The 18,846-nt window shown below is 41.8% G+C and overlaps 1 protein-coding gene across 3 annotated transcripts in view; it reads right to left on the bottom strand.

The window, feature by feature from the left end:
• The window catches only part of CPM (carboxypeptidase M), a 141,499-nt gene that overhangs the window by 56,083 nt on the left and 66,570 nt on the right, over positions 1-18,846 (bottom strand). For all 3 annotated transcript variants that reach the window (XM_069955869.1, XM_069955863.1, XM_069955864.1), the window contains one exon: positions 17,955-18,108. In XM_069955869.1, coding sequence (XP_069811970.1) covers positions 17,955-18,108 — 154 coding nt within the window. The remainder of the gene's footprint in view (positions 1-17,954; positions 18,109-18,846) is intronic.

The following is an 18,846-nucleotide window of genomic DNA, read 5'->3' as shown; positions in this document are numbered from 1 at the left end:
AAACGATTTTTTACATTTGTCATGATTAATCGTTAAAATGGTATTTGTATAGCTCCCACCGACTTAAATAGGGGTTGTGCAAACTGCTACATTTTTGGCATTTTTTCTTGATTACAGTGCAACATAAGCTAGACAACAACAATGTATTTTTACTTGTGGTGCTCTGGTGTTTTGTTTTTTTTATCAGTGGCATTTACTCCAAAAATTTTACCCACCAAAAAACTGGGGAAAAATGCTGCAAAAAAAGGGGGGATTGTGGAAGGGAATTATAAAAGAATGTCTGTTGCTGAAACTTGCACAAAAGGAACAAACATACATAACCAGGACACAAACAGGAAATATCTGTGCTACTTTTAGACACTAGCAGTTCACACTAGTGAGCACAAACCAAACAGTATAGACTAGAGAACAGAATCAAGTGTTTACTTTGAAAGTATACAATATATTTTACAGGAAAACATTTAGGCTATGTTCACACTACGTAAGAGACTGACTGTTCCGTGACCCCGGCCGGGTCACAGAATGGCCGGTCTCTGGCCGGATCATCTCGGCCGGTAGTTAAGCATCGGCCGGATGATCCTTTCGGCCGCAGAGCTCTGATGCGGGCGCATCAGCGCGTGCCCGCATTAGAGCTTCCCATAGCCCACAGTAAAGCGAGCGGCCGGAGCCGCCCGCTTCACTGTTAACTGACAGGTCTTTTTGTTTGACATGTCAGTTGTTTGCGGCGGCGTATGGGATCCCGGCCGGAGCGCACACGATGTGTGTACGCTCCGGCCGGGATCCCATAGAACAACAGGCATTGTTCCACCGCTGTAAAAGTACGGCTGTTGTTGCCATCGGCAACAAAGGCCGTACTTTTACGTAGTGTAAACATAGCCTAATTCTCAAACTGGAATCTGTCAAAATGAACCCATTTGGGAGCTGAATTGCAAATAATACTCTTCCTATTGTAGCACACTCCTGTAAAGTTGTCCGGTTTGTGGATCTGTAAGCACGGTTCAACTTAGAGCACATTAATTTATATTGGGCTATTCACACAGTCCGTCTTATTTTGATCTGTAATCCGTTACATTAAAAAAGGACATATCCTAGTGTGGATTGTGATTGCGGTACGGTATGGGATCCATATATTTTACAGACATCACGGATGTCACATCCATGACGTCCATAAAAAAACACAGATCAAATCTAAGCAAATTAGTACTGTTCACATTTTACGGAAATGGATGCAATTACGGAGGATTTTCCAGGGATGACAGAGAAAAAATAGCGGGAGAATTTGGGGCCCAGAAAAATCTCTGATGTGTGAAATAGGAGTATGAATATCTCAAACTATCCAAGGTCTCTACAACACCTGATTTAAGGGGACACGTTGCCTTTAGATTTCCTCTGTAGTGCATCTTTATGTGTTTTCACTTACAGTTTAAAAAAACTAAAACTAATATTGAGTGGCATTTTTATGACACGGTGGCATGTTTGACTTCTGTGTTTTTGCCTAAAAGTTTGACATTCATGCTCTATAGTGAAATAATGAACAATAAACAATTACCCAGATTTACTAAAACCTTTGCTAACTCTTCCTTAAAAAAATCTAACTCTTGGATTTTTCACTGTGTAACAGGCTGATGGATAAAATCAACCATATTTAAATAATGTATTATTCAAACCAGAATCGTGGACAGTAATTTTGGCATATTTGTTGACACATCTATGACACTGTCCCAAACAAAAAAATTGACTTACCAAAATTTCTTCTTCTTTCCACTAGTCTAGAAGCTGCACACAAAAGTGTAACATTTATTGCCTACTCCTACTAGGCTGAAACAAAAAAGACATGATTTAGGCTATGTTTCCACACAGTATTTTTGATGACATCTGGACAGCAAACTATGGAGAGAGGAAGGAGAACAATTCTAGTTGGGGAAAGCATCATCTGTGAGAAACTAATTATCATTGTTTATTCTTCTTCTTGGTATTTGAGTGGATGTTCGTCATTTAATGGCAAATAACGTGTTTTAAAATAATGGTAACAATTTGCCATTACATGGCGGCCATCCAATTTCAACAGTGTGTGAACATTGCCTTTCTGTGTTTTTAATCCACTCCTGGTTTTGATTGCAAAATACTGGCCAAAATACTGTGTGGGAGCATAGCCTGAAGCTACAATAAACATTTAAATCAAGGGATTCTTGTCCTGCTTTAGGACTAATGGAATGAAGTAAATTTTAACTTTCCATGTTGTTCCTCAGCAACACAAAATAGGGATTTAGAAAGCAATAGTTAAATAGGAAACTTCATAAATTCACTCTAGAGGCGACTGATTCATGGTCATGTAGGCTTAAGGAGTAATCCAAAAACATGGCCACTTTCTTCTAGAAACCCCACCACTCGTTACCTCAGTGTGGTTGTGGTTTTGCAGCTCAGTTCTATTCAAGTAACTAAAGAAGAAATTGCAATACCACACACAACCTGGGAACAGATGTGTTGCTGTTTTTGCAAGAATATAGCCATGTTTTTGTTAACCACTTTAATATACTTTGACAAACCCAAGCTTGCCCTTATTATGACCCTGGAACTGAACAAACAGAGATTCTGGCTTCCTGAAGGCTCTGGATCTGTCTGGATCTTCCTTCTTTGTTTCTGTGATCCTCTTTGGATGAAAGCCAAAAGAACAATTTCTTGGTCAATATTTTTTCCCAAAAATTTTTGACTTCTCTGAAAAATCTTTTATCCAAGTGATGATAAACATACATTTTTTTTAAGACCCCTACCCCTATTAAAACCTTCTTGCAGGAATTCTAAAATAATGCAACAAGGATGAAACTGAAAAGCACTTTTATGCGCACGATTTGCAAACTTCTTAGCCATGTCATACTTTAAGCATGGAAGGTCTTCTTGACTTTAAGAGGATTTCAAAGAGATCTTGTTAGCATGCTCCTGTCAGCAACCAAGGTAAGAGATGGAATTTTTCTAAGGCTGAATGGAGCAGCTCCTCTTGTGACAGAAGATCTAAACAAAGAGGAACCCTTCTGAACCACCCACACCCAAAAGCTTCTGCATAGGCCACAAGGGCAGGACCACACTGGCCCTAGTTTGCCCTTGAAGAATCTTTGGGAGCACTCTCATGAAGAAGGAAAACAGAGTGAACACAAAGGGGGACATGTATCAAAGTAAAAAAAAGCACACTTTTTTGCGGAAAGGGGCCAGATGTGAATAAATTTATTCACAAATGGCTGTTTTGCGAATAAATTATTTGCATGTAGCACCTTTCCGCCCAGTATGGCAGGGGGGCAGAGAGGGGGTGTGGAAGGGGTGGAACGAGGGGTGCGGACTCAGAGTCTGCTTAATTCAGCATTTCTTTAGCGGAAAAATTGTCAGGAAACCTACTCCAGCTCTCAGCTGGCAAAGGTTTTCTGCTGCGTGCATCGGTGCGCACAGGATTTAAGTAGAGGCAGTGCGCCTCTACATAAATCTCCGCAGTCTCGGAGCAACGGGGACATTTTTAAGTCCGGCGCAGAAAACGCCGGACTTAATAAATGTCCCCGTAGACTAGATCCTTTTTTCTGGTGATCAATAGACTGTCCTGATGTTATGGCAGATACTTCTTTAGCAAAACTTCTCGGTCCTGCAAATTTGGGGGTTTCTGGTCCACCCTTGCATGTTCACTTAGTATACTGAGGAGCAATTGTCCATCATCAGTGTCAGTACTTTGACCTGGTGACGCATGAGCAATCGTTCATCATTTTTTTAAGACTCTTAAGAGCGCCTGTCCCATTTGCCGACGTCAGCTGTAATTTCTTCACACTGATTAGAAAACCATGGTCGCTAAACGTTTGATTATTAATGGAGAAGGATCTCTCTCAATTCTGTCTTGACAAACCAGTAATCCATGTAGGGCATGACATAGACCCCATGAGTTGTGAGCTGAGCCACGTTTATGAATATATAAGAAGCAGATGACAGGCCAGCAATGGCACATAAATTGGAGGTAATTGTAAGGCTACCAGGATAAGTAGTTTTCCAAGGATAGGATTGTGCAGTTAGGCAATTAGTTAAGGTCCAGGGTCACAAGGTAATCGTCTTTCTACAAGGCTGTCACCACTGATCTTAATGACTACGATATAAAGTGTTTCTGATGATATAATGGTCCAAAAATGTGAGACATTGACAAGTCTCTGCAGAAGACAACGCACCTAGAAGTCTACATACGTTTTCTGCTGGATTGAGGAAAATTGCATTAGTGTCAGGACTGGTCGCTAAGAAAGACAAGAGGACTGGTCGCTAAGAAAGACAAGATGGCGGACACAGACAGTGGACCCTAAGCTCAGCCCCACCCACTGTCCCTACCTACTTGCCGCAATCTACCCTAAAATGGCAGCGGGCAACTGGGCGGCGGAAACAAAACACAATAAAGAAGAGTCAATGGTCCAGGTCACAACAATTGGGCAGCACAGTACAAATCAGTTCACAGGATTTATGTAATAATGCCTCTACATAAATCCTGTGTGCACTGGAGCCACTGCGTGCTTAAGCAATGAAACCTACACCCACTAAGCGATAGCTTAGATTTCAATTACATTTTTCTGCTGGAAAAATGTTACATGAGGTGTACGCAGAGGTAGTGTACGCAGAGGTAGTGTCCCCTCGGTGTGTGGTCACACCCCCTATTACGCCCCCTCCCTGCCCCTCTGGCACAAGCATTGTTGATGGTCCTGATGCGAATAAACTATTCGTAAAACAGGCATTTACACCAAAATATTTGTCCAGCGCTGCTTATAAAAGTATTTCTATTAGAATGATTAGAGAAGGAATTTTGTTTTTATTTAGAAAATAATCTTCTGTAGTGCCTGAATCAGATTTATAAAAAAAAAAAAAAGTTTCCTTTCTGACATAACCACCATAAAACTTTCTGGGGAAGAATCTACAGCAGTAGAAGGTGCAGGCTGAGATACATAGGTGGTCAAACTGAGAACACCTGTATAAGCTGACTTGACCTCCATAAAGGCTTCAGAAAGTTGAATCTTAAAGATTCACTCACGGTCGTACAGGCGATTTTAAGAAACTTTGTAATTGGGTTTATTAGGTAAATATGGCATTATCTGCATTCAAAAAGACTTTTCCCAGACCCCCCCCCCCCCCCCCCCCGCCTCCTATTTTCCATTCACTGCAAATTATCAGGAAATTTTGTCTTGTTGCATCAGACATGCCCCTGTCTGTTCTATCGAGAGGGGAGGGGGGAGGAGGAAGGAGGGAGATTTGTAGGCAGCAGAGAACAAAGGATTACACAGCGGGGAGCTGCATGAAAGCTGTATTCAGAGGTCGGAGAGGTCAGTGCTGACTTAAGAGGAGGTTGCCCAGTGATGTAGCTGTAAATTAACTCTTTGTCCAGTTTTGGTGCCTCATCTCCCTTCACCCCTCCCCTCTACATAGACAACCATGAAGACAGGAGGAAGAGCTTCAAACTGATTTTTCATGATAAAAATGCATTTTTCGGCTAATAAACATAATTACAAAGTTTCTTAAAATCACCTGTACTATTGATTTCTGGAAAAAAAAAATTAAACGACAGTCACACTTTAACCTCTTAAGGACATAGGACGTATGCGTACGTCATATGTCCTCACTTGCACTTCAAAGTGGCGGCGGCGCCGCTTTGAAGTGCCGCGATCCCAGGTGCCGCGAGTAGCCCGGGACCGCTGCTATTAGCGGGCACGGTCTGATCGCCGTGCCCGCTAATTAGCTAATCGGAGGCAGCTGTCAAAGTTGACAGCTGCCTCCGATTACCGGAGGCAACGTTTCCCTGGTGTCTAGTGGGGGAGATCGCTCCTCCGGGACCTTGTCCCGGAGGAGCGATCTCCGTTACTGATGCCGGCCGGGGACTCGTCCAAGATGGCGCCGTCCTCGGCTCGGCACTCGTTCGTTTTCGGCTGCAGCAGCCGAAAGCAAACGAGTGCCGATCTCATGGATCTCTGCAGCATATCTATGCTGCAGAGATCTCAATGAGAGATCCAAGTGTATATACTAGAAGTCCCCTAGGGGGGCTTCTAGTATATGTGTAAAAAAAAAAAAAAAAAAAGTGTTGTTAATAGTAAAAAGCCCCCTCCCCTAATAAAAGTCTGAATCACCCCCCTTTTCCCAGGTTTTAAATAAAAGTAAACAAATAAATAAATAAATAAACATGTTTGCTATCGCCGCGTGCGTAATCGCCCGAACTATTAATTAATCACATTCCTGATCTCGTACGATAAACGGCGTCAGCGCCAAAAAATCCCAAAGTGCAAAATTGCGCATTTTTGGTCGCATCAAATCCAGAGAAAATGTAATATAAAGCGATCAAAAAGTCGTATATGCGCAATCAAGGTACCGATAGAAAGATCACATCATGGCGCAAAAAATGACACCTTGCACAGCCCCATAGCCCAAAGGATAAAAGCGCTATAAGCCTGGGAATGGAGCGATTTTAAGGAACGTATATTGGTTAACAACGGTTTGAATTTTTTACAGGCCATCAGATACAATATAAGTTATACATGTTATATATCGCTTTAATCGTAACGACTTGAGGAACATGCATAACAAGTCAGTTTTACCCCAGGGCGAATGGCGTAAAAACACATTTCCCCCAAATAAAAGAAATGCGTTTTTTTTTTCAATTTCACCACACTTTGAATTTTTTTCTGGTTTCGCAGTGTACTTTATGCAAAAATTCAGCCTGTAATTGCAAAGTACAATTAGTGACGCAAAAAATAAGGGGTCATGTGGGTTTCTAGGTGGAAAAATGCAAGTGCTATGACCTTTTAAACACAAGGAGGAAAAACCGAAAACGTAAAAACGAAAATGGGCCATGTCCTTAAAGGGTTAAGCCAAGGAAAGAAGTTCTGCACTTGATCCTGAAAAATTTAATCAGAAGAAGGGGCTGTCAAAGACCAGCAGAAATTGAATAGAGAGTCATCTTGCACTCGCTGCTCTCAAGCATGGCAATGTCTGTGCTTTTCCTTTCTTTTCCTTTTTTAGGCATATGCTAATTTTTCATCTAAGGAAAATAGAAGATTTGAGACAAAAAATACTTTAAAGTAGAGTCAAAGGGGCTTTAGAGTACACAGCAGCTTGCCTGACACTAAAAAAACATGCCACTGGAGAAGAAAAAGGGGAGGGTGTGCAGGAAGCATGTGTTGGACAAAGCTACCCAATCAAAGCAGAGAGGCCAACCAGTGCAACAAAAACCATACCTTCTGCTGACCACATGGAATGCCCAATGCTGGGACAGAAAGTGGGAGACCCGAGCTACACAGTAAAAATGTGCCCATGATCTGGCAGAAGAGTTAGTCCTAGACCACATACGTGTACTGCTTTGAAGCTCTTGGAGCATGACCCTTACCCAATCAGGAACATTATGATTATCTACTTTTTTGTAGAGACTCCTGCAGTCAAAGAGCTCTAGACCACACTGAAAGCCCCAGTGTCCAATAGCTTATGTGTGCATGACAGGGGCAGAACGTTACCATACCGATAGCCAGTGATGGATAATCTCCCAAGAGCAGGCAAGAACCCACCAGCTGACTCCCTTAGCCACACAATCTTATTTTGGGGGACTGCTGAACCAGGAACACCCCTGGTGTGCTAGAGACATAACTTGGTAGGATAGAAGAAAAAAATATGCCTGAGACTTTTTCTTTGGAGCTTCTTCCTCCTCCTCTTGATTAACTGTTCTTTATTACTACCAGATAGTTGTCATTTGTTTATGATATTTACCCTATTATGTGCTGTCAAATAAAGGGCAAGGAAAATGAGGTTTGCTTTATGGGTTTGCTATTCCTCTAAACAGTTGCTGACATTGGAAAAAACTACAAAACTTTTTTTTCCACTGGAGTACCCCTGAAAATGGGTTGTCTACACAAGACACCCTCTTTTGATGGACTCTTCCCTAGTAATTAGCTGATTCAAATAAAAGGGCAGTGTCACAGCTGCGGCAGCGTCCCGTGCTCCGGGCCGCCGCCGCAACTTCCCTCTGCCTCATGCAGCCGCCGGGGACTATGTGCAGGGACCCTGCGCTGCTACTAGTTCGGCCCCAGGGGGCGCCTTACCTCGCCCAGCTCCTGTCTCCGTCTGTCCCGGCCGGCGCGCGCGTCCCCGCCTCCTAGGGCACGCGCGCGCCGGCTGCCTCAGGTTTAAAGGGCCAGTCCGCCCTTAATTGGTACTTGCACTAATCACTCCCTATATAATCCCAGCATGCCCCACCACAGGTGTTGGAGCCTCTACATGCTTCCCATAGCGTTTGGCCCAGCTCCCTGTTGTTCCTGACCTCAGTCCTTGTTCCTTGTTCCTGTCCGCTGTCCTTGTCCCTAGTCCCTGCCCGCTGCCTTCCTATTGTTCCTGAGTACTGTCCGCCACCTGTGATTACGATTATCTCCTGCCTACTGCTCCTGCCACGCCTCGCCTGCCGTCACTAGCAACCAAGCCAGGGGTAGCGACCTGGGGGTCGCCTGCCGCAGCAAGTCCATCCCGCCTTGCGGCAGGCTCTGGTGAAAACCAGCGGCCCCTTAGACTCAGCTCCCTGGTGAGGTTAGTGCCATCGCTAGTGACGGCTGAGCTAAAGGTCCATTTACACAGAAAGATTATCTGACAGATTATCTGCCAAAGATTTGAAGCCAAAGCCAGAAACGGACTATAAACAAAGATCAGGTCATAAAGGAAAGCCTGAGATTTTTCCTTTTTTTAAAATCCATTCCTGGCTTTGGCTTCAAATCTTAGGCAGATAATGTGTCAGATAATCTTTCTGTGTAAATGGACCCTTAGTCCATCAGAACAGGAACTGCTATTTCTTAAAGTGTACCTGTCATGTTTCAGGCTTCCAAACTTCTGTCCACGGCCACCACTATTTTTCTTAACAGAGTTTGTGCATAGAACTCACAGAGTTAGTTTAGGATTTAGGATTTCCACTGCAACCTGAACCCTCACCAGCAGTTGCTTCTGCACACAGAAGTTAAGCCTGAACCATGACATGTAGGACAGGTCCATATGCCCTAAAAGCCATTTTCTCCTCAGACAGACCCTTTATCAAGCCTTTCCCTATTTCTGTGGTATTACAATTGTACTGTTAAGAAATACCATCTCTTTTCTTATGGGAATGTAATTAAAACAAATAAATCACACAAAACCCTTTTTATAATTACCGCTTCAAGCTGCGATCAAGCATGACAATGGTGTAAACTCAGTGACAAGGCTGACAGACAAGTAACTTCACAAGCTAAAACTCCCTTCTAGTGGTTTAAGACATGAATAATTAAGCTAAAGGAACAGATAATGTTTCTAGCAACACTACTCAGTCTATCGCATGATGTAATTAAAGGGGTTGTCAAGTGTAAACTGCTAATTTACCATGCAGTCAGGGCTGCAAGGAGCTTAGTGGTGTATACTTACCTGTCCCACTTGCTGCAGCTGGCAGTTCCCAGGCTGGTCAGTGTCTGCCACATTCTTCTTCTTTATGATGCGTTCACACCTACAGGATCTGCAGCTGATTTTCTGCAGCAGATTTCATTGAAATAACTGAACACAGCATCAAATCTGCTGCAGATCTGCAGGTGTGAACGCACCCTTAGAATGTCTGCTGATGTGCTGATCTGCTGATGACCACTGGCAAGTGCAGCCACACAAACACACAATTGTGTTTTGAAAAATATTAATCAGTATCAATTGATGGGGGTTTTGCTCTCTATATGCCGGTCATTTATATTAGTCCTTTAGACTACCCAGGGCTGATAACAGCACTCAGCAAACCCAGGCAAGTGCTGGGGCCCCCGCTTTTGAGGAGGCCCACTCAACCGCTGGGTGTTATACCTAATCCTGTAACTGTAAGTGCTCCTAAAAGGCAGCTGACTGTGCAGGAGCCAGGTAAGTATTGGTGTTTGTTTGATTTTATATTACAGAGAAGGATACCTATATAGCTGCAGGGGGATATTACCTACTGGGTACCTAACTACTATATGGATGTAAAGAGGGGGCCTAACTACCATATGGGGTCACAGAGGGGGACTTATACTTTATGGGGACACAGAGGGAGCTAACTTCTAAATGGGGTCACAGAGAGGGCCTACTATAGGGATGAACAGAGGGGGCCTAACTAGTATATTGATGTACATAGAGGGCCGAAACACACAATTTTAGATAAAGCAATATAATGTTTGAAGGGGTATTACAAAATTAACTTTTAATATGTTGCTACCCAAAACATAAGAAATTCATACCTCTCCATGATCCCCTGGTGTCTTTCAATGCCATTATTCGGCCCAGTCTGAACAATCCTGCCTCCCCTTCCAAGACAGACTCGTCTCTGCAGCGTTCTCCGCAGCCTGCCCAACACAGTCAGTAATTGGCTGAGCGGGCTGTTGCTGCTAGGCAATCCCGTTTCGGAAGTGGATCATTTAGCCAGGGGCCGAAGATGACATAGGAGGACATTGGGAAAGCGCAGAGAGGTTAGAATAGGCTGTTTGTTTGGTTCTGCACTAGGGCAGCAACATATTAAAAGTTAATTCTGAGCATAATACTTCAGAACTGCCAGCAGCTTATTTTCTGGCTTAACCCCTAAACGACCCATGATGTAACTGTACGTCATAGTGCCGCTAGGGGAGTAGGGGCTATATGCAGCCCGGGGCCGCGGCTATTAGCGGACAAAGTCCAATCACCGTGCCCGCTAATTAGGCATTTAAATGCAGTTGTCAAATTTGACAGCTGCATCTAAATGCCTGTTTTCCCCCATACCTGGAGGATAGGGAGCTATCCCTGCTCCTTACCCAGACGGCAGTCTGGGCCATAATGGCCCTGATCCCGGCTCGGTAACCTATTGCTCTCGGCTGCAGCAGCCGAGAGAAATAGAACACCGATCTCATTGATCTATGCAGTATATCTATCTATCTGATCTCGCACGGTAAATGGCGTAAGCGCCAAAAACTTCCAAAGTGCAAAATTGCACATTTTTGGCTGCATCAAGTCCCAAAAAATTGTGATAAAAAGCGATCAAAAAGTCGCATATATGCAAACAAGGTACCGATAGAAAGTACAGATCACTTGGCCCCATAGACAAAAAACAAAAGGGTTATAAGCATGGTAATAGAGCAATTTTAAGGAACATTTTTTTTTTTTAAAGGTTTTAATTTTCTAAAAAGTTACATATTGTTGTAATCGTACTGACTTGAGGAACATGTATGACAAGTCAGTTTTAGCCTAGGGCGAACGGCATAACCCCCCACCCCACCCCCTCAAAAAATTTAAAAAAATAAGGGCTCATCTGGGTCTCTAGGTGGAAAAATGCGCACACTATGGCCTTATATACACAAAGAGGAAAAAAACGAAAGCACAAAAATGAAAATTGGCCGGGTTTTCTAAGGGTTAAGATCTATGTATATTCTGAAATACAGTCCACAGGGCATTTCAATAGGATGCAAGAGCCTATCAATGTTCTGCCTGTGAATCTAAGCAGAGTGGGCTTTTAGATATAGGCATAGGGGTTTTAGTTCCAGGAATTTTGCTGAGCTTTTGCAGCCCAGTTAAACACTTCCTGGCCTTTATCTCCTGATCTGCAAAACTTTTTTTTTAAGCTTTTATCTCAGTCCTGGGGTGATAGATTGAAATAAGAGTTATAGAGCTCCTTATTCAGGGTAAGAAGCCTTATAGTATACTCCATTGCACTCCTTATAGTACACTCCATAGTAATCATAAATCTGCTAACAGGTCCACTTTAAACAATAGGATATAAGCAGAATAATAATTTTAAAAAAAAATGTACCAGCTGTATAATATGTTTGTTTACTGCATTTCATAGAGCCAGGTCCTACAATTGATAAGAGTAAATTATTCTCATTTCTGGTCTAGCTGTTACACATTGACCAATATGTCTTGATTTTACCAACTAATATTTATGACTGTTCTCTAAATACTCACATTTGTAACACCTTCTGTCTCGTGAGAATTATTTTTCTTTGTTCTCCATTGTGCCTCCTGCTGTCTGTACTGGGGTTGCTTCAGATAAAGTCTTAATACTTTGTTGCCCACTACACAAAAGGCTTACCACATCAATATCTTTTAGTACATTGTTTTTGCCCATAACAGATTTTCTATAATGCATCATTTTCAGAGCTCTGTCATTTATATATTGTTGCTTTGAAAAATCACAATATCCTAGCTTTGATGGTTAGGCTATTCTACTTATATTTTTAGTTGGCAGCCATCTGTATTAATGCCTTTGATTTTGTTACATATCCACTTTAGTTGTTTTATGTGGTCTCTTCCATTTGTATCCATCCCCAATAGATGTTCTGCAACTATAAATGATGCTGACAATAACAAAAAAGAACTAAAAAGTTTGCTATGAAAGGACAAAAAAGATTATGCATCTAGCACCAGATCTGATTTCTTTTTACCTATTGTATATATAGAAGTAAAAAAAAAAAAATTATGTTTATTCTGTCAAATCTGTTAATTGTTTTTTTTATTTATACTTATTGTTTTCCTAAAGTACAAGTCTTTTTAATAAGTATACATTAAGCATTCCCCACCATTTCATTGCTGTAAAGTCTGAGAAGCTCTTTTCCATAGCTGCTGGAGGTGCCACTTCTACAATAAATGTCAACAGCAGTCTGTTTACTAACAGCCGGTTCTCTGGGGTCTCCCTTTTTTCCTCTCATAGCTGTAGTGTTAGAAATACCATTACACGATTAAGACCCTGAGATTTAAGATAAGGTTGCCCCCTCACATTATTTCTATAAAATATAATAATGCTTTTTTTGTTGGTGGTGGTGTCTTTGTTTGTTTTCTTAACTATTCTATTATAAAATGTTATACTCAATACATTTAAGAAAAAATAAATAAATAAAACATCTGTACTGTGCTATAAACCAAGCTGAATGGCCATTTCTGGTGAGAGTGACATGTCAGTGGATGTTGTCAAAACTTTGGTGGACAGAAGGAGGACCAGGAGGCAGCAGCTGTGGCAGAACAGGTCGGGTAAGTATACAGCACTGTTGTGATTCTGCAATATCATAGATTTTTCATTTGTGCTAGATAACCCCTTTAAAGCGACTCTGTACCCACAATCTGTCTCCCCCCCAAACCACTTATACCTTCGGATAGCTGCTTTTAATCCAAGATCTGTCCTGGGGTCCATTCGGCAGGTGATGCAGTTATTGTCATAAAAACAACTTTTAATCCTGCAGCGCTGTGTCTAACGGCCGGGGCTTACATTTGTATATGCATTAGGATGGCACAACCTCTCTGTCCCTCCTCCCCACCCTCCTCATCATTAGGAATGATCCAGGAATATTTACTGCTGTTTGAGCATTGCACAGGTGTATTAACAATTCAGCCCATGTTCATTATGCACACAGGTGTGGAATAGGAAGCAATCTGCCTGGATCATTCCTAATGATGAGGAGGGTGGGGAGGAAGGACAGAGAGGGTGTGCGAGCCTAATGCATATACAAATGTAAGCCCCGGCCGTCAGACACGGCGCTGCCAGATTAAAAGTTGTTTTTAGGACAATAACTGTATCACCTGCCCAAAGGACCCCAGGACAGATCTTGGAATAAAAGCAGCTATCCGAAGGTACAAGTGGTTTGGGGGGGTCAGATTGTGGGTACAGAGTCGGTTTAAATATTGAACCAACAGTTTCAATCTGCACAGAATTTTGGACCTAAAACAACACAGTGATTCCCCATAGGGTCTTGATCACTCAGTTTGATACAGTGTTTACTCTCTGTCTAGTCAAGAACTGTTCCTGGATTAGACTAGAAAGTAGCACAGGAAAAAAAATCATTAATAATAAAGTCACTTAAATGGTGTGATGCTGTAAAGTGCTGTATGGTTCCCTGCTGTACAGTATAGCCCCTTGAAGCCACCACGTCTGCAGAAGTAGCTTTACAGCGGGGTAAAAGTAGTTTTATTCCGCCTCAAAGGGATGGTAGAGGGGCGGAAACTAGTCATCTCTGTGGGGAGCCGTGACTAGTCATAGGTGGCTCCCTGCCCAGATGACTAGTTGCTGCGCCTCTCTGGTGCAATAAAACCACTTTTTCCCTGCTGTAAAGCAGGCGTGGCTGGTAGCTTCTGGGAACTGCACGGCAGAGCTATACTGTACAGCAGGGAACCATATCAGTATATGGCTGGGTTCACACTATGTATATTTGAGGCTGTATTTGTGAGGCTGTATAGCAACCAAAACCACGAGTGGATTGAAAACACAGAAAGGCTATGTTCACATAATGTTGTAATTGAGTGGATGGCCGGCATTTAATGGCAAATTTTTGCTGTTATTTTAAAACAACGGCTGTTATATTGAAATAAGGGCAGTTATTTACCGTTATATGACGGCCATCCACTCAATTTCAACATTGTGTGAACAGAGCCTTTATGTGTTTTCAATCCACTCCTGGTTTTGGTTGCTATGAGGACCTGACTTGAGGACCAAATACTGCCTGAAGTATACAGTGTGTGAACCCAGCCTATTTGTGCTGATTGGTTCCCTTTAAAAATTTGTTATGCTAATATGATGCCACTAAAAGCAGTTCTTGGGCTCTGGGTTGATAGGGGTAAGTGCCCCTATCTTTATACTATCTATATTTTTTCTTCCCATCATGGTCATTCCAACCCAACCATCTGTGTGCTTCTCTTCTCTACTCATTTTTTCTTTACATCTACTCAATATACTATTTAACCCTTTAATATTTATCCATGTTTGTATAAATCCTTATTGATATCTGGCATAACTCTCCATTTATGTAATTGTTTCATGAGTCATTCTTCAATAAAAAGACAGCTGATTTAAAAAAAAAAACATACAAGAGATTGATTATGATATACCAATGACATTAAAGGGCAACTCCAGTGGGAAAAAAAATCTTTCAAATCATCTGGTGTCAGAAAGTGACAGAGATTTGTACTTTACTTCTATTAAAATTCTCAAATCTTTCAGTACGTATCAACTGCTGTATGTCCTTTATATCTATGTCTTTGTTTATGACATACAGCAGCTGATAAGTACTAGAAGATGAGATTTTTTTAATAGAAGTAAATTACAACTCTGTCACTTTCTGAAACCAAATGATTTGAAAGAAAAAAAAATTCGCTGGAGTTGCCCTTTAAGGACAATCGCAGGGTATTCATTTCAAAGAGTATATACCAAAAGTGCACAACTTATTGTGAACATGTAAGAGTAGTAAGTAAATAAATTCCATGCAGGTCATTGTGCACTGTACACCATGCAGGTGCTGATTTCTAAGACACTCAATGTGCACAAAAGTAAGCCTGTTGTTATAGCAGCTGTCACCTTTCACCTGTTTCACTCTCATAAATGTAGGGATGTAAAACTAAAAATCTATCCTTCTCGGCTGAACAAAGGTTATTAACAGGTGTTTCATAAGTCAGATCCACGGTCATGTGTTGACCACACAGCCCTGCTATTGACTGCAGGTAGCGCTTGCAATACTGATAATTGTTGGGTGGCTCCGAGATTTGCTGCTTGAAACATTGGCAAGCCGATGCGCAGCCTGCAGATGTATTCTGCTCCCAAAGATGACCCATTTAAGAGCTGTATAAGACAAGGTAATTCTTGGCCAAACAGGACGATATTGCCCTTTGTAATGGGGCCAGTGATCAGACGACAGATGAGCAAATGCCTGTTCACTGGTTGAATGGGTCATTTTGCGTGGTTAAAAATCATTGGCTATTGGCCATACATCTTTCCATGTAATAGGGGACATTCATCTGACAACTGATTGCAGCAAAGAGCCTCATGAACGATCATGAACGGCCTTGTTTCTGTATGTACATACGTATAAGATAACAGCTACCTCTCCAGAAACCCCATTAACATGAACATCCAACTTGGCTGTGTATTTATGTGTTTATAATTTTGGCTGTTTTTCTGCAGCTTGAGAGGAAACCTGAATTAGTTTACCACGCTCCCCAGCACCTATTTAAAATCCTAAGTAAGAAAGGTGTGCATGCAGAAAATCTGCAGCACATAACAATGCAAAGTGCAAATGTTCAAGCAGGATCTTATACCTTAAGGCTATGTTCACACACAGTACAGACAACGGCTGTTGTTTGGCATTTAAAAACAATGTTTTCAACACTGACAGTTGTGTTGAAATCAATGCAGAATGGATGGAAATAATTGACATGTTAATTATTTCCCCGGCTGTAGCGAACAACTGCCGTTGTTTAATACATTGTGTGAACAAAGGCTGTTGATTGCATTGATTGCATTGCAACACATTTTTTTATGACAAGAATTACCGTTGTTAATTGAAAACAACGTCCGTTCTTGTCATCGCTGCCCGGGCAATCGTTAGTGGCGGTCTGTTGTCGCCTATTACATAAAGCGATGGCAGCAGATCGTTGCTATTCAACATGTTGAAAGACATTCAAAGACAACGATCAGATGACATTGTGCATGTTGGCTGATCGTTGCCTTTCATTACACAAAGTGACTAGTGGCCGCAATGGCCGATAACCAGTCAAATATGGCGGTTAGTCCCTTTGTGTAATAAGGCCTTTTGGTCTCTGCCTGAAAACTACACAAATACCATCTGTCAGACCCCATACACATCAGGTGGCTAGCTGATTCTGTCAAAACTGGGGTTTTGGCTGACACATGTCTAATGTCTATGGGGCCCTAAGACCACTGTTCTTTACAATACAGTATCTCTACAAGACATAACACATATGTGCAAGTATACTTTTATAGTCTAGTTCCTCTAAAGTGGCTGTCTAGCATTATGTTAATAAGCATAATCATTAGACTGAAATAAGCAAAATTTCTACAATACATTCTGCCTCAATTTATTATCAGGTTCAAGATCTTTGCTTGCTGTCAAAGAATGAAAGCATCCATGAAAGCATCCATCTACCAAAAAGCTGTCCTAAAGCCCCTATTACATGGGGCGACATAGAGGAGCAAACAAGCGCTCGTTCCCCTCTCGCTGCCGCCGCTAATGCACGCGGCGGCAGCAAGCAAGTAAGTGCAGGGGAGGCTGTGAGAGCTGTGTGTGTGGGGGGGCTGTCCGGGTGATCGCTAGATCATCCAGGCAGCCCATAGAGCATAGCAGCAGTCTGCTGTCGCCGCTCCTATTCCACAGGGCGACATCAGCAGATTGTTGCTATCACAGTCGTTTGTCTTTCAACATCTTTCATGTCGGCTGATCATTGCCTTCTATTACACAAGACGATTATTGGCCGTAACGGCCAATATCAGACAAGTGCGGCCAATAATCGTTCTGTGTAATAGGGCTTCAACCTAGAGGTGTATTTGTTTAAAATGGCAGTCTAGGTAAACCACTAGATAAGGCATGGCTTCCAGCCTCTGAACATAAACCAACAAAGCTTTTAAAGCTGAATAACTTCATAAACTTCTTAAAGGAGAAGTCAGGCCAAAATTTTTATTTAAGTATTGTATTGCCCTCCAAAAGTTATACAACTCCCCAATATACACTTATTATGGAAAATGCTTATAAAGTGTTTTTTTCCCTGCATTTACTACTATATCAAGGCTTCACTATCTGGATAAAATGGTGATGTCACGACCCGAGTCCCAGAGCCATGCGGGCTGTGGCTGCTGGAGAGGATGATGGCAGGGGGACACTGAGGGACACAGGGCACTGGAGGGACACTGAGCATCCCTCATCACTATTTTATCCAGGAAGTGAAGCCTTGATGTAGTAGTAAGTGCAGGGATAAAAGCACTTTATGTGCATTTCCCATAATAAGTGTATATTGGTGATTTGTATAACTTTTGGGGAGCAATACAATACTTAAATAAAAATTTTCGACAAACTTCTCCTTTAAATACCTTTTTGTTTTAAGAAAGGACTGGACAGCCCCTTTAAGTGTAGGTACAATATCTCTATATAAATGTATACTAACCCACTTTGTCAAGGCACGCAAAGATAAAAATGACGTAATCCTACCTTCCACTGACTTCCCAATACTGTGAAGATATGTAATTGCAGGGTATTTTGAATTAAAGTCCTTCAAAACCATCTCCAACTGTGCAGAATTGTGGTAGGAAAAATCTAGATTTTGTGCAAAGAGAACTCCGAGCCACATAAGAGAAACAGCAACCTATAACAGAGTATACACAGGACATTAGCATGTGCATTTCACGTGATGATCCATGGCAATCTTTTATATTATAAAATCCTATTACATTACAGCATCTCAAACACATGTATCAACTACAATTTCCCAGAAAGCTGTTAGGGTCACCTAAACTGTGTTCATACATGGCGTTTTTTTTATGCATTTTAAAATAATTTTTATTGGGATTTCCCAGCTATTTGGCAAAATCAAGCTATTTTACCACAAATGCAGCGAAGTAGTGGGAAAATTGCAGCAAAAATGCAATAAAAACATTGTGTGTGATTACAGGTGCTGTAACCTCACTGATTATGCAATAGTCTGCAGTGCAATTAGATATTCTGCAACAGCTTTTGGTGGAAAACTGAGAGTAGGCAGGATTTGGGGGGGGGGGGTTAAGAGCTGGGGGAGATAAGTAAGCGATACTATATGCTTCTGCAGCATAGATATCTTTTACCTGTTGTTGGAGTATACCCTTAACGCTATGGACACTTTTGAAAAGCATTTTATTTATTCTTCCTGGGTACTTATTGTGGAGCAAATAACATTTTTTTCCAAATGACTTTTTTTTTTAATTGCTCAGTTTCGCTTCTAGAGTTTGCTATGTGAGTTCTATTTTCTCTTTAAACTTGTATGCAGAGCATGTAATTATCCCTTGCAAACTGCCTTGTATTTGCTTTAAGGCCCTATTCCACGGAACGATTATCGTCCGTATTCGGCCGA

This window comes from Dendropsophus ebraccatus, chromosome 1 (assembly GCF_027789765.1).
Source record: "Dendropsophus ebraccatus isolate aDenEbr1 chromosome 1, aDenEbr1.pat, whole genome shotgun sequence".
In the NCBI taxonomy this organism is placed as follows: Eukaryota; Metazoa; Chordata; class Amphibia; order Anura; family Hylidae; genus Dendropsophus; species Dendropsophus ebraccatus.
This window is presented reverse-complemented; position numbering and strand designations above follow the sequence as displayed.